General features: G+C 38.4%; 1 protein-coding gene across 1 annotated transcript; it reads left to right on the top strand.

Moving 5' to 3' along the window:
• The first annotated feature begins 18 nt into the window (after positions 1-18).
• On the top strand, positions 19-27845 carry LOC133615651 (transmembrane protein 180-like). The gene is made up of 8 exons (XM_061974401.2): positions 19-330; positions 5976-6290; positions 8776-9204; positions 9282-9436; positions 9507-9590; positions 15077-15220; positions 18299-18424; positions 27359-27845. Exons 1-8 carry the CDS (start codon positions 118-120, stop codon positions 27519-27521), a joined length of 1629 nt encoding a protein of 542 aa, XP_061830385.1. The 5' UTR covers positions 19-117; the 3' UTR covers positions 27522-27845.

Here is a 27845-nt window from a genome sequence, read left to right as displayed (position 1 = left end):
GGCGACACAGACGACAAAAAGTTGTTAACTACTTACAGGTTAAAATGCTAAGGAAAGATTGGGCGTGTTAGGCACATTTAACAGTTTGGAGAGTTCTACTTTACCTGCACTTCCGCCATGGCCGTGGAGATGAAAGGGTCCTCAGGTGTGCGTGGCGGCGGCACCAAACTCTCGCGACACCTGACCAGCGTGGGAATCAACCCCGCGGCTCTGGCCTACGCCATGACCACTTTGGGCTCCTGCATGATCAACAACATATTCACCTTCTACTACGTCAAACTCTTCATCAACAAGTACAAGATCTCAGAAGGCGCCTTCCATCAGTCACAAGTGAGTACAACTACGTCACCTTTTACCACAGACCTGGGCGATTAGTTCTACTCCAGGGGCCACATTTACGGAGAAAAATGTGTCTGGGGGCCGGTGTATCTATTTTTAGGAACACTAATACAAAACCTCACTATAAAGTCTGATTGAATGCTAAAAACTTAATGACAAGAAAAGAAAGAACTGGGGATTTACAATATTAACTATGAAGGATAAAACACTGAATATTGACAACAAATGAACGTCACCCCCCCTCTCCATCCACATATTTTACAATCAAGCGAAATGCAACTATCACAGTGAAATATGAACGAGAAGGGTAAGAAAACCCCTACCTACTATTTGATAAATCACTAAATTTTAGAACTTTGTTGTAAAAAATCTCCTTCCGCGTCTGTCCCTGACACCTGCATTTCAGGCTGGCCGCTCTGGAAATGCTCTGTGGAAACGCTCCCCACTCACAGTGCTTGGTGCCTCGTCTTGAGCTGTGGTTACTTAGATGACCATAGTAACTAATTAGATGACCATAGTAACTAGTAGTGATGGGTTGATGAGGCGTCATGAAGCGTTTCGACACATTGCAAAACTGTATTGATACTGTGTCGATACTGTGTCACTAAATACTGACATCTGCTGGACATTAAAAATCCCTACAGGCAACCTATGGACCGACTCAACTGACACTGATTTGATGCCCTAGTACAGGGGTCACCAACCTTTTTGAAACCAAAAACTACTTCTTGGGTACTGATTAATGCGAAGGGCTACCAGTTTGATACACACTTAAATAAATAAATATATTGTCATTTGTAAGTTACACGTAAGTGTGATTTAAACAAGAATAGCTAAATAAATACATTTATATATATAAAAAAATGGGTATTTCTGTCTGTCATTCCGTCGTACATTTTTTTTTCCTTTTACGGAAGGTTTTTTGTAGAGAATAAATGATTTAAAAAAAAAAACACTTAATTGAACGGTTTAAAAGAGGAGAAAATACGAAAAAATTGAATTGAAACATAGTTTATCTTCAATTTCGACTCTTTAAAATTCAAAATTCAACCGACAAAAAGAAGAGAAAAACTAGCTTATTTGAATCTTTTTGAAAAACTTAAAAAAAGAATTTATGGAACATCATTAGTCATTTTTCCTGATTAAGATACATTTTAGAATTTTGATGACATGTTTTAAATTGGTTAAAATCCAATCTGCACTTTGTTAGAATATTTAACAAATTGGACCAAGCTATATTTCTAACAAAGACAAATCAGTATTTCTTCTAGATTTTCCAGAACAAAAATTTTAAAAGAAATTCAAAATACTTTGAAATAAGATTTAAATTTGATTCTACAGATTTTCTAGATTCGCCAGAATAATTTTTTTGAATTTTAATCATAGTAAGTTTGAAGAAATATTTCACAAATATTCTTCGTCGAAAAAACAGAAACTAAAATTATTATTCTTTACAATAAAAAAAACTTTTTTTTTTACTTGAACATTGATTTCAATTGTCAGGAAAGAAGAGGAAGAAATTTTGAAAGGTAAAAAGGTATATTTGTTTAAAAATCCTAAAATCATTTTTAAGGTTGTATTTTTTCTCTAAAATTGTATTTCTAAAAGTAATAAGAAGCAAAGTAAAAAATAAATGAATTTATTTAAACAAGTGAAGACCCATCCATCCATCCATTTTCTACCGCTTATTCCAAGTGAAGACAAAGTCTTTAAAATATTTTCTTGGATTTTCAAATTCTATTTGAGTTTTGTCTCTTTTAAAATTAAAAATGTCGAGCAAAGCGAGACCAGCTTGCTAGTAAATAAATGACATTTAAAAAATAGAGGCAGCTCACTGGTAAGTGCTGCTCTTTGAGCTATTTTTAGAACAGGCCAGCGGGCGACTGATCTGGTCCTTACGGGCTACCTGGTGACCGCGGGCACCGCGTTGGTGACCCCTGCCCTAGTATATACAATAATATAAACCAAGTCATTGTATTTCATTTAGGATTATTTCATATCTTCATTTAAATAAAAATATTTTTTAATCTTTTTTAGATACAGTCAATAAATAATGTGAACATGTATCATAACATGGAAATCTAAGAGAACGTGTTGTGGATGATTGTGGACTGGGAATTTTTTTAATTTTATTTTTTTACACATTTTTATAAAAAAAAAAAACCGACGTATTACATTTTAGACTATTTCTCTTCTTAGTTATTATTTCTCCGGCTGTAGAAAAGAGCCGCTCACAGGGCACAGAGGAGGCGTCAGTGCGACACAGTTGGCGTATCGGTCACGTGACCAAAACAGCTCATGATCGGTCACGTGACTTTCTAAAAGCGGTACGCGCACCGACACAGGGTTTCGCTCTATGAGCTCGACGCATGCGCCGATGCATCGGTGTTGCCGGACCCATCACTAGTACAACTACGTCACCTTTTACACAGGCCTGGGCGATTATTTCTACTCCAGGGGCCACATTTAGAGAAAAAATGTGTCTGGGGGCCGGTGTATCTATTTTTAGGAACACTAATACAAAACCTCACAATAAATTCTGATTGAACGGAATGGAATTTTATATTTTTTTTACTGAATGAAAATAAAGAACTGGGGATTTACAATATTAACTATGAAGGATAAAACACTGAATATTGACAACATATGAACGTTACACCCCCTCTCCATCCACATATTTTACAATCAAGCAAAATGCAACTATCACAGTGAAATATGAACGAGAAGGGTAAGAAAACCCCTACCTACTATCTGATATATTACTAAACTTTAGAACTTTGTTGTAAAAATCTCCTTCCGCGTCTGTCCCTGACACCTGCATTTCAGGCTGGCCGCTCTGGAAATGCTCTGTGGAAACTCTCCCCACTCACAGTGCTTGGTGCCTCGTCTGAGCTGCGGTTACTTAGATGACCATAGTAACTAATTAGATGACCATAGTAACTAATTACATGACCATAGTAACTAGTATATCATGCATATTCCAAGCATTGAAAGACTTGTTATAGTTCAGGGGTCGGCAACCCGCGGCTCCGGAGCCGCATGCGGCTCTTTGATCACTCTGATGTGGCTCAGCTGCATACTTGCCGACCCCCCCGATTTTCCCAGGAGACTTCCGGATTTAAGTGCCCGGGATTAATATTCTCCGATTATCACCCTTACAATAATAATAAGGGCGTGCCATGATGGTACAGCATTTAGCGCCCTCTACAATCTGTATTAACAGTGTGCCAGCCCAGCCTCTTGTTATATGCATCTTCTGCTTGCACACGTAAGTGACAGCAAGGCATACTTGGTCAACAGCCACACAGGTTACACTGACGGTGGCCATATAAAACAACTTTAACACTCTTACTAATAATGCGCCACACTTTGAACCAAAACCAAACAAGAATGACAAACGCATTTCGGGAGAACATCTGCACCTTAACACAACATAAACACAACAGAACAAATGCACAGAATCCCATGCAGCCCTGACTCTTCCGGGCTACATTATACACCCCTGCTACCACCAAACCCCGCCCCCACCACAACCCTGCTCCCTCACACATCAACCCCCCCCCCCCCCCCCCCCCCCACTCGGGGGGCCATATTTAGAGAAAAAAATGCGTCTGGGGGACGGTATATCTATTTTTAGGAACACTAATACAAAACTTCACAATAATGTCTGATTGAGTGCTAAAAACTTTATGACAAAAGCCTTAAAAAACGTAATGGAATTTAAAAATTTTCTATGAACGATAAAAGACTGAATATTGACAAAATATGAACGTCACACCCCCTTTCGATCGACATATTTTACTATCAAGTGAAATGCAACAAACAGTGAAATATGAACGCGAAGAGTACAAAATAAACCCACCTACAATCTGATATATCCGATATTTGCCGAATTCCCCCCAAGGATCAATAAAGTAGTTTCTATTCTATTCTATTCTATTCTATTCTATTCTATATATCACTAAGCTTTAGAACTTTGTTGTGAAAATCTCCTTCCGCGTCTGTGGAAACGCTTCCCACCCACACTGCTTGGTGCCTCGTCTGAGCTGCTGTGACGTAGATCAGTGGTCCCCAACCACCGGGCCCGGTACCGATTGGTACCGATTGGTACCGGGCCGCACAAGAAAAGTTTTATTAAATCGACATAAAAAACACAATATATACATTATATATCAACATAGATCAATACAGTCCAGTGTATCCCACAGGACAGGCATCTATTTGTGGTGGTGAGGTCGGGGGGTGGGGGGGGTGGCGGCGGCAGCGGAGTTGGAATATAATTACAACATTTTATGTACATGTTTATATACAGATTTGAACAATTAGTGATTCACTGAAATATATTTATTAATTGTGGTTCTTACAAAAGATATATCTTATAAAATATAAAAGCTAAAATGTCTCTTAAAGCTCTGCCCCTTTTAATTAGTGAATACTAAATAATTTAACTTTAGCCTACTACTACAACCATATTATTTACCAGCAACATGAAGTGAAACAGAGGCAGAGGTGTCCTGCCACAGTCAGTCAACCTCCTCCTCCTCCTCCTCCTCCTCCTCCTCCTCCTGCTGAACAGGTCGCACCTGTGGTCCGGACTGTAGGCCTACCTCCTCTCCAAGTCCAGCCCTTTTCGGCCGTTGAAAATATTTTTCTATATTCATCTGTGTGAAGGAGTGAACATCCAACATTAGAATGTATTACTAACGAGCAGAAGCGCTCTATGTACAGTGCCGTCTAACCTTAAGCGGCAGCAGCTCAACACATGCAGGGTTCAACGTTAAGGTTTTTTTCTACTTGCCCGACTTCTCAAATCTACTTGCCCCAATATTTTTACTTGTCCTGCCTAGGTTTTTTTCTGGCTGTGTAGTGCTCATGGCTTATATCTTACTACAATCCTTCCCGTTGACTATTTACAACACTACACAGTATTTATTATTATTATTATTATTATTATTATTATCCATAATTACATTTAAATGGCATTGCATACATGTAAAATTAAATGCTATTTGACATTATTTGACCAGTAGCAGTTACACTCATCTGAACAGGTCAGCCACCTGTTTAAAGCCCGATCACAGTTGAAATCTTGAAATGAAGGGCCTTTAATGGCCAAAACATTAACCTGGACAACATTTTAACAGCTGGTTGGCTCAGATTTGATTCTTTTCATTGCATTCACATGCTGCAGTGGACAGTGGACAATTTAGCTTCAGTCCATGTGTGTTTATTGACAACAGGGTTATAACCTGGACACATTAGCTCGTCGGTATGAAAACAGGTGACTGTTACTGCGTGCGTCTGCCACGGCCCCCGAGTCAAACAGCGGCGGTGTTAATGAAGCAGCGTCAGGCTGCTCACCATCAGTGAAACGCTCGGTGAAATCACGGATTAACGTTAAATATATGACGAGTCGCGATGTGTTGCTGCCATTAAATTCTAAGTTCATGATTATTTGCCCAAAGAAAATGAAGTTTGTCAGTGTGAACATGAAATATCTTGTCTTTGCAGTCTATTCAATTGAATATAAGTTGAAAAGGATTTGTTGTATTCTCTTTTTATTTACCATTTACACAACGTGACAACTTCACTGCCTTTGGGGTTTGTAAAAACGTAATGTCATTTTGCTGCCACAGGTGGTGTACATGCTGTGGAATGCCATCAACGACCCTCTCTTTGGATACCTTCAAGATACCTCCAAGGTGCCTTGCTGCTCTCACAGGCGTCTCTCCATCCTGTACGGTGCCCCCCTCTACTCCTTGGCCTTCCTCATCGCCTGGTTCCCGTGGAGGTCCTACGAACCTGGCGACTGGCTCAGCGGCCTTCACTTGATGACGGCGTTGTGCTTGTTCGATGGCATGCTCACGTTTGTGCTGCTGGCTCAGTGCGCCCTATTCGCCGAGATTTCCGGCCACCATCAGAACCGGTTAAGACTCATCAAGTACAACCAGGTGAGGTTTTGTCTGAAATAATGACAAAGTAGGGCTGGGTGATATGGCCTTTTTATTCATATCTGGATATGTTTAGTCCATGTCACCATACACCATATATACAGGTAAAAGCCAGTAAATTAGAATATTTTGAAAAACTTGATTTATTTCAGTAATTGCATTCAAAAGGTGTAACTTGTACATTATATTTATTCATTGCACACAGACTGATGCATTCAAATGTTTATTTCATTTAATTTTGATGATTTGAAGTGGCAACAAATGAAAATCCAAAATTCCGTGTGTCACAAAATTAGAATATTACTTAAGGCTAATACAAAAAAGGGATTTTTAGAAATGTTGGCCAACTGAAAAGTATGAAAATGAAAAATATGAGCATGTACAATACTCAATACTTGGTTGGAGCTCCTTTTGCCTCAATTACTGCGTTAATGCGGCGTGGCATGGAGTCGATGAGTTTCTGGCACTGCTCAGGTGTTATGAGAGCCCAGGTTGCTCTGATAGTGGCCTTCAACTCTTCTGCGTTTTTGGGTCTGGCATTCTGCATCTTCCTTTTCACAATACCCCACAGATTTTCTATGGGGCTAAGGTCAGGGGAGTTGGCGGGCCAATTTAGAACAGAAATACCATGGTCCGTAAACCAGGCACGGGTAGATTTTGCGCTGTGTGCAGGCGCCAAGTCCTGTTGGAACTTGAAATCTCCATCTCCATAGAGCAGGTCAGCAGCAGGAAGCATGAAGTGCTCTAAAACTTGCTGGTAGACGGCTGCGTTGACCCTGGATCTCAGGAAACAGAGTGGACCGACACCAGCAGATGACATGGCATGGTTTGGTTTGCATTTCCTTTGGAAATCGAGGTCCCAGAGTCTGGAGGAAGACAGGAGAGGCACAGGATCCACGTTGCCTGTAGTCTAGTGTAAAGTTTCCACCATCAGTGATGGTTTGGGGTGCCATGTCATCTGCTGGTGTCGGTCCACTCTGTTTCCTGAGATCCAGGGTCAACGCAGCCGTCTACCAGCAAGTTTTAGAGCACTTCATGCTTCCTGCTGCTGACCTGCTCTATGGAGATGGAGATTTCAAGTTCCAACAGGACTTGGCGCCTGCACACAGCGCAAAATCTACCCGTGCCTGGTTTACGGACCATGGTATTTCTGTTCTAAATTGGCCCGCCAACTCCCCTGACCTTAGCCCCATAGAAAATCTGTGGGGTATTGTGAAAAGGAAGATGCAGAATGCCAGACCCAAAAACGCAGAAGAGTTGAAGGCCACTATCAGAGCAACCTGGGCTCTCATAACACCTGAGCAGTGCCAGAAACTCTTCGACTCCATGCCACGCCGCATTAACGCAGTAATTGAGGCAAAAGGAGCACCAACCAAGTATTGAGTATTGTACATGCTCATATTTTTCATTTTCATACTTTTCAGTTGGCCAACATTTCTAAAAATCCCTTTTTTGTATTAGCCTTAAGTAATATTCTAATTTTGTGACACACGGAATTTTGGATTTTCATTTGTTGCCACTTCAAATCATCAAAATTAAATGAAATAAACATTTGAATGCATCAGTCTGTGTGCAATGAATAAATATAATGTACAAGTTACACCTTTTGAATGCAATTACTGAAATAAATCAAGTTTTTCAAAATATTCAAATTTACTGGCTTTTACCTGTATATGTGGATAGTTTGCCTTAGCCTTGAATGAACACTTGATGCATATAATCACAGCAGTATGATGATTCTATGTGTCTACATTAAAACATTCTTCTTCATTAATATATGCTACTTTTAAACTTTCATGCAGAGAGGGAAATCACAACTAAAAGTGTATTTATTAAACAGTTACTAAGCAGTGGCACAAACATTCATGTCATTTCCAAACAGAAAGTGCAAGATTGTCAGAGACATTTTAAAACAAGCTATTAGTGCACTTTTGTGCATGATGTCACTAACATGACATATCAAAACATCAGTGTACAGCTCCACTAATGGACATTGGAGTGTTACTTTCAAAGGCAAAATTAAAGTATTGCTAGAAACATAATTTTATATGGGACTTTATTGTATTATATGTGTAGTACATGTTCCAAAAAGAAAAAAGCATAAAACACAGTATATTTAAGTATAGTAAATGTAAAAAAAAAAAAAAGGGAATAAATATTCAAAATACCCAAAAATGTATATTTTGTTGTTTTCTTACTGTACCGAAAATGAACCGAACCGTGACCTCTAAACCGAGGTACGTACCGAACCCAAATTTTTGTGTACCGTTACACCCCTAATCGAGTATATTCCATATATTGCCCAGCCCTATAAAAAACCTATTTTGTATTTGTGGTTCAGTGGCGTATTTAGGGTGGTATTCTCTGCGGAGTGCTGCGCGGATAAGGGGAAAAAAGAGTCAGACAGGAAGTGGTCAAAGGCAAACTTCAAAGGGCGCACATTTGAAGCTGGAACTGTTCTCACGCCACGTCTTCTTTTCCGCAGGTGGCGTCGCTGCTCGGCTCGTCCAGCGTTCTCTTCTGCGGCCTGCTGTCCAAAAACATGGAAGACTTTGCGGCCTTCCAAGCGTTCGCGGTGGTCGTGGCTATCCTGAGCTGCGGATGCATGCTCTACACGGGCGTCCACAGTGAGAGCCGCTTCGATGACAAAGGACCCCAGGCGGACGCCCCGCAGTGCTCCGACCACGCCTCCCAAAGCTTACTGGCGTCCCTCTCCACGGTGAAGACGCTGACGTGGCAAATCCTCATCAACAGAGACTTCCAGCTCTTCGTGCTCATGAACTTTTTCCAGGTTTTCATGTTGGCTTTCTTCAGTAACTTCACGCTGATATTTGCCGAGCACCTCATTCCCCCAGACGTGCTGTCGTCGCTGGCCAAGAGCGTCATGTACGGCGCCGGGTTCATTTGTCCGCAGGTAGTGGCTGCCAGGAATGCATTTCATGAGACAACATGCTCACTTTTGTGAAATCAGTGTCTATGTGCTCCCCCCAGTTGTTAGTTTTGAGCTGTGAGAGACTTCTTCGTGGCCTGGGCTATTACAGGATCATCCTGTACACCTTTTACTTGGAGGTGGCAATAGGGGCTTTGATGCTTTCAGTCGGACCTCAGCACCATCGCATTCTGGCTTTGTTCCTCACCGTCAGCATGTATGCATCTCTTTTATTTCTATTTAGTCACACAAAGCTCCTTTGCTTACTAACCCAAACCTTTTTGCAGGGTCTTGGTCCAAGCAGTCTTCAGTCTTTTCGGGTTGCCCCTGGCAGACATCGTTGACGCGGACATGCAGAAGTACAAGCGCAGGTAAGCAGGCCACTCCTGGGTTTTCCTCCTTTCTGATGTGCACTTAAATACAACCCATGGCCCCTTTGGGTTAATAATTGTCCAAGTTAAAACAAGAAAGGCAAAGCTGGTGAATCTTCATTTACTCTGGTCAACAACCTTCTAATTCAGGGGTGCTCATTACGTCGATCGCGATCAGAGGTGGGTAGAGTAGCCAGAAATTGTACTCAAGTAAGAGTACTGTTACTTTAGAAATTTATTACTCAAGTAAAAGTAAGGAGTAGTCACCCAAATATTTACTTGAGTAAAAGTAAAAAGTATGTTGTGAAAAAACTACTCAAGTACTGAGTAACTGATGAGTAACATACACACATATCAATCAATCAATCAATCTTTATTTATATAGCCCTAAATCACAAGTGTCTCAAAGGGCTGCACAAGCCACAACGACATCCTCGGTACAAAGCCCACATAAGGGCAAGGAAAAACTCACCCCAGTGGGACGTCGATGTGAATGACTATGAGAAACCTTGGAGAGGACCGCATATGTGGGTAACCCCCCCCCCCTCTAGGGGAGACCGAAAGCAATGGATGTCGAGTGGGTCTGACATAATATTGTGAGAGTCCAGTCCATAGTGGATCCAACATAATAGTAAGAGTCCAGTCCATAGTGGGGCCAGCAGGACACCATCCCGAGCGGAGACGGGTCAGCAGCGCAGAGATGTTCCCAGCCGATGCACAGGCGAGCGGTCCACCCCGGGTCCCGACTCTGGACAGCCAGCACTTCATCCATGGCCACCGGACCTGTGCCCCCCCCCCCTCAAGGAAAAGGGGAGCAGAGGAGAAAAGAAAAGAAACGGCAGATCAACTGGTCTAACAGGGGGGCTATTTAAAGGCTAGAGTATACAAATGAGTTTTAAGATGGGACTTAAATGCTTCCACTGAGGTAGCATCTCTAATTGTTACCGGGAGGGCATTCCATAGTACTGGAGCCCCAATAGAAAACGCTCTATAGCCCGCAGACTTTTTTTGGGCTCTGGGAATCACTAATAAGCCGGAGTTCTTTGAACGCAGATTTCTTGCCGGGACATATGGTACAATGCAATCGACAAGATAGGACGGAGCTAGACCGTGCAGTATTTTATACGTAAGTAGTAAAACCTTAAAGTCACATCTTAAGTGCACAGGAAGCCAGTGCAGGTGAGCCAGTATAGGTATATATATATATATATATGTATATAAAGGTATATACAGTATAGGCGTAATATGATCAAATTTTCTTGTTCTTGTCAAAAGTCTAGCAGCCGCATTTTGTACCAACTGTAATTTTTTAATGCTAGACATAAGGAGACCCGAAAATAATACGTTACAGTAGTCGAGACGAGACGTAACGAACGCATGAATAATGATCTCAGCGTCGCTAGTGGATAAAATAGAACGGATTTTAGCGATATTACGGAGATGAAAGAAGGCCGTTTTAGTAACACTCTTAATGTGTGACTCAAAGGAGAGAGTTGGGTGGAAGATAATACCCAGATTCTTTACTGATTTGCCTTGTGTAATTGTTTGGTTGTCAAATGTTAAGGTGGTATTATTAAATAAATAATCTATCTATATACCGTACACACACACACACACACATACATATATATATATATATATATATATATATATATATATATACACATACATACATTGATATATACAGTATATCATTTATATTTATTTATTTTGGCCGTTTTTGTTTACATGTTAAAGGTGTTTTAATGAATATACATGCATGTTTAACATATAGATTCCTTTCTTTCATGAAGACAAGAATATAAGTTGGTGTATTACCTGATTCTGATGACTTGCATTGATTGTAATCAGACAGTAGTGATGATAACGTCCACGTTTTCAAATGGAGGAGAAAAAAAGTTCCTCCTTTCTGTCTAATACCACATGAAAGTGGTTGGTTTTTGGCATCTTATTTGTCCAGCTTCCATATTCGTTTTTATACACTTTACAAGAAATACATTGGCGGCAAACTCCGTAGCTTGCTAGCTTGTTTGCGCTGGCGTTCGGAGACTCTTATTTTGAAAGCGCAGGCGCAATGGAGCGGCACTTTTATTGTGAAGACAGGAACTGTGCAGTCAGTCTTTAGGCTTAGAACGGGATGTACGGTTGAAATAAAAAAAATGTCTTTTTTCCTTCACACTTTTGATTGATTGATTGGAACTTTTATTAGTAGATTGCACAGTACAGTACATATTCCGTACAATTGACCACTAAATGGTAACACCCCAATAAGTTGTTCAACTTGTTTAAGTCAGGTCATGTGACCGCCTGGCTCTGTTTGATTGGTCCAACGTCACCAGTGACTGCATCTGATTGGTGGAACGGAGTGAACGTCACCAGTGACTGTATTTGTTGAAACGCAGGCACTATGAAGGTCTGTCTGACAGACCAAAACAAACAAAGCGTGCATTAACAGGTCGATAAAAATTAGTAGTGAGTAGCGAGCTGAATGTAGATAAAAGTAGCGGAGTAAAAGTAGCGTTTCTTCTCTATAAATATACTCAAGTAAAAGTAAAAGTATGTTGCATTAAAACTACTCTTAGATGTACAATTTATCCCAAAAGTTACTCAAGTAGATGTAACGGAGTAAATGTAGCGCGTTACTACCCACCTCTGATCGCGATCTACCGGTGGATCTCGGAGGGTGTGTCAGTCGATCACCAGCCAGGCATTAAAAAAATAGTCCTAAAAATGAGCGATCATAAATCTTCACTATGACGTCACTTTCGTCACTTGATTGACATTCGCGGCACCCGAGGGTCTTCTGAGATGACGCTGGCTGCTGCCAGCTCATTAAAATGACCGACTGGAAGGCGAGAAACACTTTATTTCAACAGACTCTGGCGCCGTACCTGTCGTCAAAACTCCAAAGACCGACTGCACAGTTGCACGATAAAAGCTCTGCTTCATCCTGCCTGCGCTACCAAAATAAGAGTCTCAGAAAGCCGGCGTGCACAAGCTAGCAAGCTACGGAGTTTGCCGACAATGTATTTCTTGTAAAGTGTATACAAAGGAGTACGGAAGCTGGACAAATAAGATGCCAAAAACCAACCACTTTCATGTGGTATTGGACAGAAAGGAGGACTTTTTTTCTCCTCCATTCGAAAATGCGGACGTTATCATCACCACTGTCTGATTCCTATCAATGCAAGTCATCAGAATCAGGTAATACACCAACTTATATTATTGTCTTCATGAAAGAAAGGAATCTATATGTGTTAAACATGCTTGTATTATCTTTAAACACCTTTAACTTATTAACTATGTGTTAAACATGCTTGTATTATCTTTAAACACCTTTAACTTGTTAACAATAACTATATGTGTTAAACATGCTTGTTTTATCTTTAACCACCTTTAAGTTGTTAACAATATTAACTATGTGTTAAACATGCTTGTATTATCATTAAACACCTTTAACTTATTAACAATATTAACTATATGTGTTAAACATGCTTGCATTATCTTTAAACACCTTTAACTTGTTAACAATATTAACTATATGTGTTAAACATGCTTGTATTATCTTTAACCACCTTTAAGTTGTTAACAATATTAACTATTTGTGTTAAACATGCTTGTATTATTTTTAACCACCTTTAACTTGTTAACAATATTAACTATGTGTTAAACATGCTTGTATTATCATTAAACACCTTTAACTTATTAACAATATTAACTATATGTGTTAAACATGCTTGCATTATCTTTAAACACCTTTAACTTGTTAACAATATTAACTATATGTGTTAAACATGCTTGTATTATCTTTAACCACCTTTAAGTTGTTAACAATATTAACTATTTGTGTTAAACATGCTTGTATTATTTTTAACCACCTTTAACTTGTTAACAATATTAACTATATGTGTTAAACATGCTTGCATTATCATTAAACACCTTTAACTTGTTAACAAAAACATATATTTCATAAATAAGTAAATATAAATGATATATATGAATGAGGTAGATCCCCACGACTTGATCAATTGAAAAGTAGCTCGCCTGCAGAAAAAGTGTGAGCACCCCTGGTCTAATTAATGTATCTTCGTGTTTATGTACTGTGTGCTTTTTATTAGCAGTGATGCTTTAGCTCGGAACGTTTTTAGCTGATTATAAGCCAAAAAAAAAATTTAAAAAATGACTTAGCTTCATTTCATTTCTTTTTCATTTGTATATTTTTTGGTAATTTTTTAAGCTAATAATATCATTATAGACCTGTCCTATACATTGTGCTACTTTATTTCAAAGTATTAACAAATATATTTGTGATTTTATTCCCTTATTTTTATTTAATGTTTTAGCAATGGATAATTGATTAGTTTTTCTTTATTTTATACCTATTTTAACTGAATATTTGTAGTCATGCTTAAAGGGGAACTGCGCTTTTTGGGGAATTTTGCCCATTGTTCACTATCATTTAACTAACTTTTAAACTGTTTTTATCTAACAAACTGTTCTTAGGGTAATTTATATTTGCTTTTTAATTGTGTATTTTTATTTCTGTTTTAAATGTTATTTTTTAGTCTGTCCTTTGCCTCTATTTCTTTGTGGTGTACAGCCCTTTGTTTTTAAACTGTGGTTGTTTTTAAAGGGCTTTATAAATAAAGTTGGTATGGTATGGTATCATTATGAGAGACAAGAAGACAAACGTTTTGTGTCTTTTTTGCGTTCTAATTTCTAAAAATCGGCTTGTTCTAGGTAGCTAGCAAATGCAGCTAATGTGTGCAAGCAATTCTACCTCTAAATCACCTTAAAAATGCATTCAAAAACTGTCAACAATATTTAATTTACATTCCGTAACCAATCTGTTACATTGTTATTGTAAGAGCGAATACTGAGGAACTCTTTTTCTAGCGTAGTAACACATCAACATGTTTTGGTATTATTTTTAAAAGCTAGCTATGGATGTCAGGTTCAAACACCAAACTATCTATTAAACTAGACAAGAAGCAAGGAATCAAGCAGAGACTCGAGTTAAATTTGGCTCATCTGCCAAGCGGTTTTTTAATCATCTTTAAAATCATAATAAAAAAGACTTGTATTCTTGTCTCTCAGAATGATTGTGAACGATTCCCAAAAAAGTACAGTTCCCCTTTTAAGGTCTTTTATGGTTTTAGCCAACTGGTATTTTTTTTTGCTTAATTCTCACTTATTTTTCATTCATTTTAAAATAAATATCATAGTTTTGATATTAGTTAAATATTTATGTTCTAGCTTTTGTAAAATTGTTCAGATTTTTTTATTTTTAATGTAGCGTTTACTTTTTATCATCAAAAATACATATTACACATTTTACATTTCTTGTCCTATTTGTCCTCGTTTGTTGCCTCCTATTTAATTTTATTCTTACTTTTGTGGTGTGAAAGTTATTTGCTTTGATCACTCCCATGCTAATTACAAGACTAAATAAGGACAATAATATGGTGATGATGCGGTTTTTCTAGTTCCCCTCTGTCCTCCATGGTGTTTGGGACCAACGCCCTGTTCACCAAACCTGCTCAGTCTCTGGCCCCAATGATGGTGATTAAAATCCTGAACCAGTTTGGCTATGAGCAGCTGAAAGATGCTGGCAGCGAGGTCAACCCACGGTAAGTACTCCACCACGCTCATAATGTTTCACTTTTAGAAACAAGACAAAATGATGTACCATGTGATGCATCTCTGTTGCAGCACTTTTTGGCAACATTTCCTGTAACCATGGCGACATACCTTGTACAAATATGTGCTAAATATCCATTTTCAAAAAATATAATGGAGAGGAAAACTGGCCATTATTTGGCCTTATTAATGTTGAAGTTGAAACACAAGTCCTCCTTGGTGTCCATTTAGTTACCATATGATGGCCTTCTTATTCAGACTGAGGTTTGACTTGAAATGTATCTCACGAGTTCCGAACCTACTGTCCTTTTTTTAAGAATGATTTTAGGAATTGTAGAATTGTGCCTGATGTGGGTGTTGTAAAGAAGTTTGAAATGACAATTACTTGGGGAAAAAAAAGCCAATCACAAATAGCTACTCTTGCAGCCTGAGACCAACCACCTGTCAGTCTATACCAGACCTGGACAAATGAAGGCCCGGGGGCCACATGCGGCCCGTTAAGCTTTTCAATCTGGCCCGCTGGACATTCCCAAATAATTGTTTAAGATGTAAAGTGTAGCTGCCATTATGTTTTCTAATGACCCTAAGTCTTCAACTATATTAAGTCTTTCCATGGTTGGAATCTGCGATTTTGCATGATATACTAGTTACTATGGTCATCTAATGAATCACTATGGTCATCTAATTAGTTACTATGGTCATCTAATTAGTTACTATGGTCATCTAATGAATCACTATGGTCATGTAATTAGTTACTATGGTCATCTAATTAGTTACTATGGTCATCTAATTAGTTATTATGGTCATCTAATTAGTTACTATGGTCATTTAATGAATCACTATGGTCATGTAATTAGTTACTATGGTCATGTAATTAGTTACTATGGTCATCTAATTAGTTACTATGGTCATCTAATTAGTTATTATGGTCATCTAATTAGTTACTATGGTCATTTAATGAATCACTATGGTCATGTAATTAGTTACCACGGTCATGTAATTAGTTACTATGGTCATCTAACTAGTTACTATGGTCATCTAATGAATCACTATGGTCATGTAACTAGTTACTATGGTCATCTAATGAATCACTACGGTCATGTAATTAGTTACTATGGTCATCTAATTAGTTACTATGGTCATCTAATTAGCTACTATGGTCATCTAATTAGTTACTATGGTCATGTAATTGGTTACTATGGTAATATAATTAGTTACCATGGTCATGTAATTAGCTACTATGGTCATCTAATTAGTTACTATGGTCATCTAATTAGTTATTATGGTCATCTAATTAGTTACCATGGTCATGTATTTAGTTACTATGGTCATGTAATTACTTACTATTGTCATGCAATTAGTTACTATGGTCATCTAATCGGTTACTATGGTAATATAATTAGTTACCATGGTCATCTAATTAGTTACTATGGTCATCTAATTGGTTACTATGGTCATCTAATTGGTTACTACGGTCATCTAATTAGTTACTATGGTTATCTAATTGGTTACTATGGTCATCTAATTGGTTACTATGGTAATATAATTACATACTATGGTCATCTAATTAGTTAATATGGTCATCTAATTGGTTACTATGGTAATATAATTACTTACTATGGTCATGTAATTAGTTAATATGGTCATCTAATTGGTTACTATGGTCATATAATTACTTACTATAGTCATCTAATTAGTTAATATGGTCATCTAATTAGTTACTATGGTCATCTAATTGGTTACTATGGTAATATAATTACATACTATGGTCATCTAATTAGTTAATATGGTCATCTAATTAGTTACTATGGTCATCTAATTAGTTACTGTGGTCATCTAATTGGTTACTATGGTCATCTAATTGGTTACTACGGTCCTCTAATTAGTTACTATGGTTATCTAATTGGTTACTATGGTAATATAATTACTTACTATGGTCATGTAATTAGTTAATATGGTCATCTAATTGGTTACTATGGTCATATAATTACTTACTATAGTCATTTAATTAGTTAATATGGTCATCTAATTAGTTACTATGGTCATCTAATTGGTTACTATGGTAATATAATTACATACTATGGTCATCTAATTAGTTAATATGGTCATCTAATTGGTTACTATGGTAATATAAATACTTACTATGGTCATCTAATTAGTTACTATGGTCATCTAATTAGTTACTATGGTCATCTAATTGGTTACTATGGTAATATAATTAGTTACTATGGTCATCTAATTGGTTACTATGGTCATCTAATTAGTTACTATGGTCATCTAATTGGTTACTATGGTAATATAATTAGTTACTATGGTCATCTAATTAGTTACTATGGTCATCTAATTGGTTACTATGGTCATCTAATTAGTTACTATGGTCATCTAATTGGTTACTATGGTCATCTAATTAGTCAAAGTTAAAGTAGCAATGATTGTCACACACACACTAGGTGTGGTGAAATTTGTCCTGTGCATTTGACCCATCACCCTTATTCACCCCCTGGGAGGTGAGGGGAGCAGTGAGCAGCAGCGATGACCGCGCCCGGGAATAATTTTTGGTGATTTAACCCCCAATTCCAAGCCTTGATGCTGAGTGCCAAGCAGGGAGGTAATGGCTCCCATTTTTATAGTCTTTGGTATGACTCGGCCGGGGTTTGAACTCACAACCTACTCATCGATTAGCAACATGAGTTGAAACGATGTTATTTTGTGTGACAGACTGCTTCATGACCTTGACTACTACAAAATCTTCTCAAGAAATTTCTCACCCAAATCCGAACTCCAGTACTTTATAAAAACAGGTTGCATGGATTGCAGTTTTTCCTTGTTGGCCTGAATGTTGCACCATTGACCCAACAAGTCGAATTAACTTTTGTAAATCATCAAGCAAAAGCGATGTTTTTCAGGCTTTAACACGTAAACAATCACAAGTCTAAGTGATCTGCTTGGCTGAACTGTTAATGTTTAAATGGTCTTTACCAGTTTCAAGCTGAAGAAGATCGTTGCTGGACGGACTGCAGAGTTATTTATTTAGCAACTGTGACTTTAAACATGTCTTTCTTTCTCAGAGCGTTGGCGAGCCTCCACAGCGTCATGTTCTACTTGGTGTGTGTGGTGCCCATGTGTGTCGCTGCCGTCCAAGTCCTGGCGTGGAGACCCTTCTCTATACGCAGCAGTCACACTGTGGAAAGCAAGTACGTCGACTCCTAATTGAACTTTCTTCCCTCTGGGCCTTGGCCACGTGTCGCTGTCGACATGTAAGATGATCAATATTGGAATGTCTGGCTTTTCCTTTTGAAGAGGAAAGTGTGTACATATTGACTTTTACCACTGTTGGGTTAATAATGAGCTTTTTAGGGTTGATTACAAACATTGAAATGAGGCCATGGAAGCCAACATACAGTGGGACCCGTTTGGGTCAACCAAGCCATCAAATCCTGATCCACTGTGTTCTTATGTCTTAAACGTGCCAGCTTAAACGGGAACTGCAATTTATTGTGCCTTTAATTCACAATTTCAATGTAAGACAAGAATACATATCAGTATGCATACCTGCCAACTACTCCGGTTTTCCCGTAATTAGTACGGTTTTCATCAACCTATTCCGGGTTACGGTTGCAGTGATAAAAAATACGGTTTTTCATTACCGTATTTTCCGCACCATAAGCCGCCCTGGGTTATAAGCCGCGCCTTCAATGAACGGCATATTTCAAAACTTTGTCCACCTATAAGCCGCCCCGTGTTATAAGCCGCATCTAACTGCGCTAAAGGGAATGTCAAAAAAACAGTCAGATAGGTCAGTCAAACTTTAATAATATATTAAAAACCAGCGTGATGTGGGCGCGCATGGAGTCGTATATCAACATGGACGGAGCTGCGTGAAAAAAGCCACCCGGCCTCTTCGCGTAAACTTCCCTTAACCACTCGCTCATCTTTTCTTCATCCATCCATCCCTTCGAGTTAGCTTTTATGATGACGCCGGCTGGAAAGGTCTCTTTTGGCAAGGTCTTCCTTTTGAATATCACCATGGGTGGAAGTTTCTGGCCATTAGCATGGCAAGCTAGAACCACAGTGAAGGATGACTTCTCATTCCCTGTGGTGCGAATATTCACCGTACGTGCTCCCGTTGTATCCACAGTGCGGTTCACAGGAATATCAAAAGTCAGTGGAACCTCGTCCATGTTGATAATGTTCTCTGGCCGGATCTTTTTTTCAGCTATCTTGTTTTTACAATATGCACGGAAAGTAGCCAGCTTTTCTTGAAAGTCTTTAGGCAGTTGCTGTGAAATAGTAGTCCGTGTGCGGATGGAGAGATTGCGTCTTTTCATGAACCGGAAACCTGTCGCTTAGTAGGAGCCATTTTGTGGTCTTTACAGATGTAAACACACAAAGGAAATGAAACGTAATATCCGCGCGCTTCTTCTTCTTCTACGGGGGCGGGTGGTTGCTTACAGTAGAAGAAGAAGCGCTTCCTGTTCTATGGGGGCGGGTGCTTACCTTGGCGGTTGCTTGGTGTAGAAGAAGAAGCGCTTCCTCTTCTACGGGGAAAAAAGATGGCGGCTGTTTACCGTAGTTGCGAGACCTAAACTTTATGAAAATGAATCTTAATATTAATCCATATATAAAGCGCACCGGGTTATAAGCCGCACTGTCAGCTTTTGAGTAAATTTGTGGTTTTTAGGTGCGGCTAATAGTGCGGAAAATACGGTAATTAATTTTTTTAATTTTTTTTTAAAGTTTTATTCACGAAATCGCGTAACAACAATGACAATCGACTAGGGCTGCAGCTAACGATTATTTTTCTATCGATTAATCTATAGATTATTTTTTTCGATTAATCAGTTAATCTATAGATTATTTTTTCGATTAATCTATAGATTATTTTTCCTTTTACCGATTTTTTTTTTTAATTTAAAATGAAGATGAAAAAATAAATGTAGGCCAGTTTTTTCAAAAGGCATGGCTTTTATTTACAAAAAAAAAAGTATGGCCACTAGTCAGTCAACATTGACAACAACATGACAAAATATTCTGTAACAATGTAAACATTTAAAACTTTTAACATTTAACAAAATTAAAAGTAGCTTATTTGCTTTTTAATGTGCAAATATAAAAGTAAACATCCAGTGCAAATCTTAATATTCTGGAATAGTATAAGCATTTAAAAAGTAAAAGTATTGCTTATTTTGCTTTAAAATGTGCAAAAATAAAGATAAACATCCAATACAAAAAAGTGCAAAACGGAAATATTCTGTAACAAGTGTAAACATTTCAACAAAAGTAAAAGTATTGCTTATTTGCTAAAATGTGCAAAAATAAAGCTAAACATCCAATACAAAAAAGTGTACAGTGTAAACATTTCAACAAAAGTAAAAGTATTGCTTATTTTGCTTAATAACACAACAATGATAGTATGATTAAAGTGAAAGTTAATTGTTGGTTTGTACATAGTATATGTAACTGTTAATGTTGTAAAAGGTATTTGCACAACTAATTAACGTTAGCGTTTGTGACACGTCTTGTGCCGTGGGGTTCTTTCAGGACCGACAGACTGAACGCCAGACGGCTTTGCCAGGTTTACAATCTTTTAATTTTACACAAAGTCTTTTCTCTTCCAACTGCGCGGATCGCGCACCTGGGCACGATTGCGGCGTCGCTCCCGGCGCGCCCCGCCTCGCCGCTCGCTCGCCGCCGCCGCCGCCTCTCCACAGCGTTAAAGAGGAGCGCGTCTTTGTAAACACTGAACAGGCACGCCAAACGCGCCTCTCAGAGCGAAACGGTGCTTTAGTTTATGAATTTACAACGCAGATACAAATGACACATTCATGTTTTTGTGTAATAATGACAACGTATACGCACGCGGACGATTGACTTGTTGATGGTGATGGCAAGAACGCTGTCGGGGGTTTTCTTTTCAAATGTTCGTTCATAGCCGTTGTGCTGCTATGATAGGCCATTTCCGCTCGACACAGTGTGCATACAACAACATTATTAGGCCGTTTATTGAAATACTCCCACACTTTTGACGACTTTTGGCGTGCTTTTTTCCCCTCGCTCGCATCGTCTGCTTTGCGCTCCGCCATGACAGTAAAGTAGTGTGACGTAAATATGCGACGCGCCGACGCACAAAAACGGCGTCGACGTATTTACGCGTCGACTATGTCGACGCGTCGTTTCAGCCTTACAATCGACACTGCTTCCCGTAACTTCCTATGGAGCCATTCCGAATGCCATGCGCGAGGCTATTTATAGCACCGCTGCCAAGCACGAGGCACCAGTTGCCATTGTTTCCAAACGAGCGAACGATCATGGAATCAGCCGGAGAAAAATCGCAAACGAGTCTTAAACCGAAAAGAAAACTGCAGTCATTCCGTGAAGAATATTCAAAAGCCTATCCGGGAATAATTATCCGTTCCAAAAAGGGTGAAAACTACGCGAATTGCACCTTGTGCAGACAAGATTTTTCGATCGGACACGGAGGAATTAGCCATGTAAAAGACCACGTTGGGACAAAAAAACACAAGTCTAATGCCGTTGCTAGCGATACAAGTGGAAAACCTTCAACGTTTTTCGTCGCCCAAACAGATTCTTTGGATGTGATAAATGCCGAAGTTTTATTTACGGAGGCAATAATTGAGCAAGCAAAAAGGTAATGACACCAATGTTATCTATTGGAATTGTTTAGTACTGTTATACTGTTAAAAGTGTTTATACTATTTATGCTTTCAAGTCCAAGTTGAAGAAATCTTGTTAAATGTTGACAGCATAACTACCAAAATACAGAAGTATGTCCTTAATATTTTTGCAGTGCTATTTCTGTTGAAAAGTTCAAATGATTACATTAGAGATGTGATGTGCCACTTTTCAAGTGTCTGATGGCTTAAATTCATTTTCATTCATTTTTCATATTTTGAATTCTTTTGAAAGGCTTACAAAAAAACTACATTTGAATTGTAATTCCATGCTATTGACAGGACTATTAATTTTAATGAAGTTAGCTTACCATGTTTACAGTATGATAATTGTGATAGAAATGTGAATTTTAGGCACAGAATATTTTTTACAATTGAACAAGGCAGTAGATTATACAAGCTTGGACAGAAAGTTAATAATAACACCAATTTTTTTTTTAATGGAATTGTTTAGTACTGTTTTACCATTTGTTTACTGTAAAAAGTGTTTATACTTTCAATTAACAAATTGAAGTCTTGTGAAAGGTTGACAGGATAACTGGCATTAACTGTCAAAATAATTTCAAACTATTGAAGTTAGCTTACAGAATAAACATGTCAATCAACCCATATGATTTTTGCTGTAATATTTTTGTTTTGAAAAGTCACTGTGACTGATAGAAAAGTGATGGTTTTAGCAACATTTTAACCTGTCTGAATGCAATCAATCATTTTGCGTTGGCAGGTATGTATCAGTATGTTTTCAAAAGTCAGCTAAGAATGGAGGTAATGGGATTCATGATGTCATTGCGCTCATAAAGCCCTCTAAAAAGCATCCAAACACCACTAACAAGACTCCATTTACATCTTGTGACAGGAATAATAGCCAACTTTCAGCGATATTGTTATTGTTAGTCCTAACGTTAAGAGGCTACTCAGTGGTTAGAGCAGGGGTGCTCATTACGTCGATCGCGAGCTACCGGTCGATCTCGGAGGGTGTGTCAGTCAGGCATTAAAAAAAATAGTCCTAAAAATGAGCGATCATAAATCTTCACTATGACGTCACTTGATTGACATTCACGGCACAGATGAGCTTGTGCACAAGCTAGCAAGTCACGGAGTTTGCCGACAATGTATTTCTTGTAAAGTGTATACAAAAGAGTACGGAAGCTGGACAAATAAGATGCCAAAAACCAACCACTTTCATGTGGTATTGGACAGAAAGGAGGACTTTTTTTTCTCCTCCATTCGAAAATGTGGACGTTATCAGCACCACTGTCTGATTCCTATCAATGCAAGTCATCAGAATCAGGTAATACACCAACTTATATTCTTGTCTTCATGAAAGAAAGGAATCTATATGTGTTAAACATGCTTGTATTATCTTTAAACACCTTTAACTTGTTAACAATATTAACTATATGTGTTAAACATGCTTGTATTATCTTTAAACACCTTTAACTTGTTAACAATATTAACTATGTGTTAAACATGCTTGTATTATCTTTAACCACCTTTAAGTTGTATATGTGTTAAACATGCTTGTATTATCTTTAAACACCTTTAACTTATTAACAATATTAACTATATGTGTTAAACATGCTTGTATTATCTTTAAACACCTTTAACTTGTTAACAATATTAACTATATGTGTTAAACATGCTTGCATTATCTTTAAACACTTTTAACTTATTAACAATATTAATTATATGTGTTAAACATGCTTGTATTATCATTAAACACCTTTGACTTGTTAACAATATTAACTATATGTGTTAAACATGATTGTATTATCTTTAAACACCTTTAACTTATTAACAATATTAACTGTGTTAAACATGCTTGTATTATCTTTAACCACCTTTAAGTTGTTATCAATATTAACTATATGTGTTAAACATTCTTGTATTATCTTTAAACACCTTTAACTTATTAACAATATTAACTATATGTGTTAAACATGCTTGCATTATCATTAAACACCTTTAACTTGTTAACAAAAACATATATTTCATAAATAAGTAAATATAAATTATATATATGAATGAGGTAGATCCCCACGACTTGATCAATTGAAAAGTAGCTCGCCTGCAGAAAAAGTGTGAGCACCCCTGGGTTAGAGTGTTCGCCCTGAGATGGGTAGGTAGTTCAAACCCCGGCCGAGTCATACCAAAGACTATAAAAATGGGAGCCATTACCTCCCTGCTTGGCACTCAGCATCAAGGCTTGGAATTGGGGGTTGAATCACCAAAAATGATTCCCGGGCGCGGCCACCGCTGCTGCTCACTGCTCCCCTCGCCTCCCAGGGGGTGATAAAGGGTGATGGGTCAAATGCAGAGAATAATTTCGCCACACCTAGTGTGTGTGTGTGTGTGTGACAATCATTGCTACTTTAACTTTAGCGGCGCATTGATCAGAGTAGTGTTTTTCAACCACTGTGCCGCGGCACACTAGTGTGCTGTGGGAGATGATCTCATTTCACTTAATTCGGTTAAAAATATTTTTTGCAAACCCATCCATTTTCTACCGCTTATTCCCTTCGGGGTCGCTGGAAACCAGTAATTATAATCTGCAAATGATGTGTTGGCAGGAAAGAAAAGAAACGGCAGATCAACTGGTCTAAAAGGGGGGGTCTATTTAAAGGCTAGAGTATACAAATGAGTTTTAAGATGCTTCTACCGAGGTAGCATCTCTAACTGTTACTGCTAGAACATTCCATAGTACTGGAGCCCCAATTATAGGCTCTCAAAGTCTGTAATGAGTAGATATTAGTGATGTAGTGGGAAAACATATGCTTAAAATAAGCAAATATGAAGTGTTATAATAAATGTGCCTGATGCTACATTACATACTGTATATACTTACATCATGCATATAAAACCTTAATGGAGGTGTTTGGATGTCTTTTAAGGGTTTTATTGCATACTTGCCAACCTTGAGACCTCCGATTTCGGGAGGTAGGGGGTGGAGGGTGGGGGGCGTGTTCGGGGGTGGGGGGTGGTTGGGGGCGTGGTTAAGAGGGGAGTATATTGACAGCTAGAATTTACCAAGTCAAGTATTTAATACACACACATATATATATATATATATATATATATATATATATATATATATATATATATATGTCTTAATAAGGTTATCCAAAAAATAGTGCTCGATACCGTAGTAGAGCGCAATATATGTATGTGTGGGAAAAAAAATCACAAGACTATTTCATCTCTACAGGCCTGTTTCATGAGGGGGTTCCCTCAATCATCAGGAGATTTTAATGGGAGCATTCACATACCATGGTTTATATAGGGCACAGAGTGGGTGGGTACAGGCTGGCGTAGGGGCGTGGTGATTGGCTCATGTGTTACCTAGGAGCTGTTTCCGTCTGTGGCGGCATGCTGTTACAATTTCGCTGCGCTTGTTGAGGGATGACAGGTCTGGACGGTAAATAATAAACAGTTTCTCTTTCAAGCATAGGTTGCATCTTTTATTACCACTATTGTAAGGTGTGCTGGATGCAAGAATTTGCCATGTTATTGAATATTCAACATTATTGTCTTTGAGGTCCCAAATGTGTTTGCTGAGTTCTGTGGTATTCCGCAGGTTTTGGTTCCTGAAAGAAGCCTTGTGATTGTTCCATCTGGTTTTGAACTCTCTGGGAGTTTCCTCCTCTCCCAGCTCGCTAGCCTCAATCTGAACCTTGGTATTTACCGTGATGACGGACTGGCAGTGTGTCGCGCCTCGCCAAGGAGCAGCGAGAATACCAAGAAGCGCATATGCCAAATTTTCAAAGAGAACGGCCTACGGATCACGATTGAAGCCAACAAGCAAACCGTCAACTTCCTTGACGTCACTTTCAACCTGAGAAATAACAGCTACCAACCATTCACGAAACCCAACACAACACTCCAATACGTGCACCATGACAGCAACCACCCACCCACCACCACGAAAAGAATACCTACCGGAATTAATAATAGGCTATCGATGCTGTCATCTAGCAAAGCTGAATTTGACCAAGCAACCCCCCCGTACCAAAAAGCCCTTGATGAAAGCGGATACAATTTCACCCTCACCTATGAACCCACGCCAGGAAACCAACCAAAAAAGAACAGAAAACGAAACGACATCATCTGGTACAACCCCCCATACAGCAAAAACGTCTCAACTAACATTGGACACAAATTCCTCAATCTGATTGACAAACACTTTCCCAAAGACAACACCCTAAGAAAAGTATTCAACAAGAACAACATTAAATTGAGCTACAGCTGTATGAACAATATACGACAAATTATCTCAAACCACAACAAAACAATTGCAAATGAGCCGTCGGCCCCCGGACAGAGCGACTCCAAAACCAACAAAGGCTGCAACTGCCGAAAGAAACCTGATTGCCCTCTCAACGGGGGGTGCTTACAAACATCAGTTGTCTACCAATCTAAGGTAACACGCAAGGACATTAACACATCCGACACATATGTAGGATTAACCGAGGGAGAGTTCAAAACCAGATGGAACAATCACAAGGCTTCTTTCAGGAACCAAAACCTGCGGAATACCACAGAACTCAGCAAACACATTTGGGACCTCAAAGACAATAATGTTGAATATTCAATAACATGGCAAATTCTTGCATCCAGCACACCTTACAATAGTGGTAATAAAAGATGCAACCTATGCTTGAAAGAGAAACTGTTTATTATTTACCGTCCAGACCTGTCACCCTTCAACAAGCGCAGCGAAATTGTTACAGCATGCCGCCATAGACGGAAACACCTCCTAGGTAACACATGAGCCAATCACCACGCCCCTAGGCCAGCCTGTACCCACCCACTCTGTGCCCTATATAAACCATGGTATGCGAATGCTCCCATTAAAATCTCCTGATGATTGAGGGTACCCCCCCCTCATGAAACAGGCCTGTAGAGATGAAATAGTCTTGTGATTTTTTTCCCCACACATACATATATATATATATATATATATATATACATACATTCTGAAAATATGCAAACAAAGCTGTGTTTAGATCATTGATACTTCAAACTTGCATAAATAAATATTAAGGAATATAACATAACTTGGCTTCTGAGAGCTTCAAAATGTAATGAATAAAATGCTAAAGTTGTTGATAAACAAGCAATTATTTTAATAATTAAATATGGTCATTTTAAATGAATTATTATGATAGTTTAAATTTAATTATTTCATATATGTTTATTTTAATGTATAATTCTATGGTTGGATGAAATAAGGAGTCAGAAAAAATACAAATAAAAATACAATTAATTTTGATGTTTTTAGCAAAATATAGTAAAAATGTATTTAGTTATTTAAATTTTTTTTTATAAATATATTTATTTTTAGGTAAGATAAACAATACAATTTATCTCTAGTCTGGATGATTTAGTTCTTGTCACCCTGTTGTCCTCCCGTCTTGAAAAAAGGCTGTCCTCACTCAGGTCCGCATGGAGCTGGAGGGGGCGTGGCCTCCAGCTCCGGCTGAAAATCGGGAGATTTTCCGGAGAATATTTGTCCCGGGAGGTTTTCGGGAGAGGCGCTGAATTTCGGGAGTCTCCCGGAAAATTCGGGAGGGTTGGCAAGTATGCTTTATTGGCAGACTAGAGCGGCTCTCATAGGCTCCATTGGAAGCAGACTTTTGATCAGATGTATTTAATATTTAGAATGCATTAAAAAAAAAGACATAATAATTGTGAACAATAGACCAACTTCCAAAAAAAGTGCAGTTCCTCTTTAAGGTCATGGTTCGGTTCATTTTGGGAACAGTAGTACGATACATTGCAAAACTATTTCAATGTTATTTAGTCAAGTTTTTTTAAAGGTGTTTATTTTTTTTACTCCATTTCTATTGCATAAAGTTGGTACTATATTATATAATAGAATCTGATGTTTGGGTAACCAATGATATTTTAAAGAAAATTGTTTATA

Source organism: Nerophis lumbriciformis, linkage group LG22 (genome assembly GCF_033978685.3).
Source record: "Nerophis lumbriciformis linkage group LG22, RoL_Nlum_v2.1, whole genome shotgun sequence".
NCBI lineage: Eukaryota > Metazoa > Chordata > Actinopteri > Syngnathiformes > Syngnathidae > Nerophis > Nerophis lumbriciformis.
The sequence above is the reverse complement of the archived record's forward strand: the minus strand, read 5'-3'. Positions and strand labels throughout refer to the sequence as shown.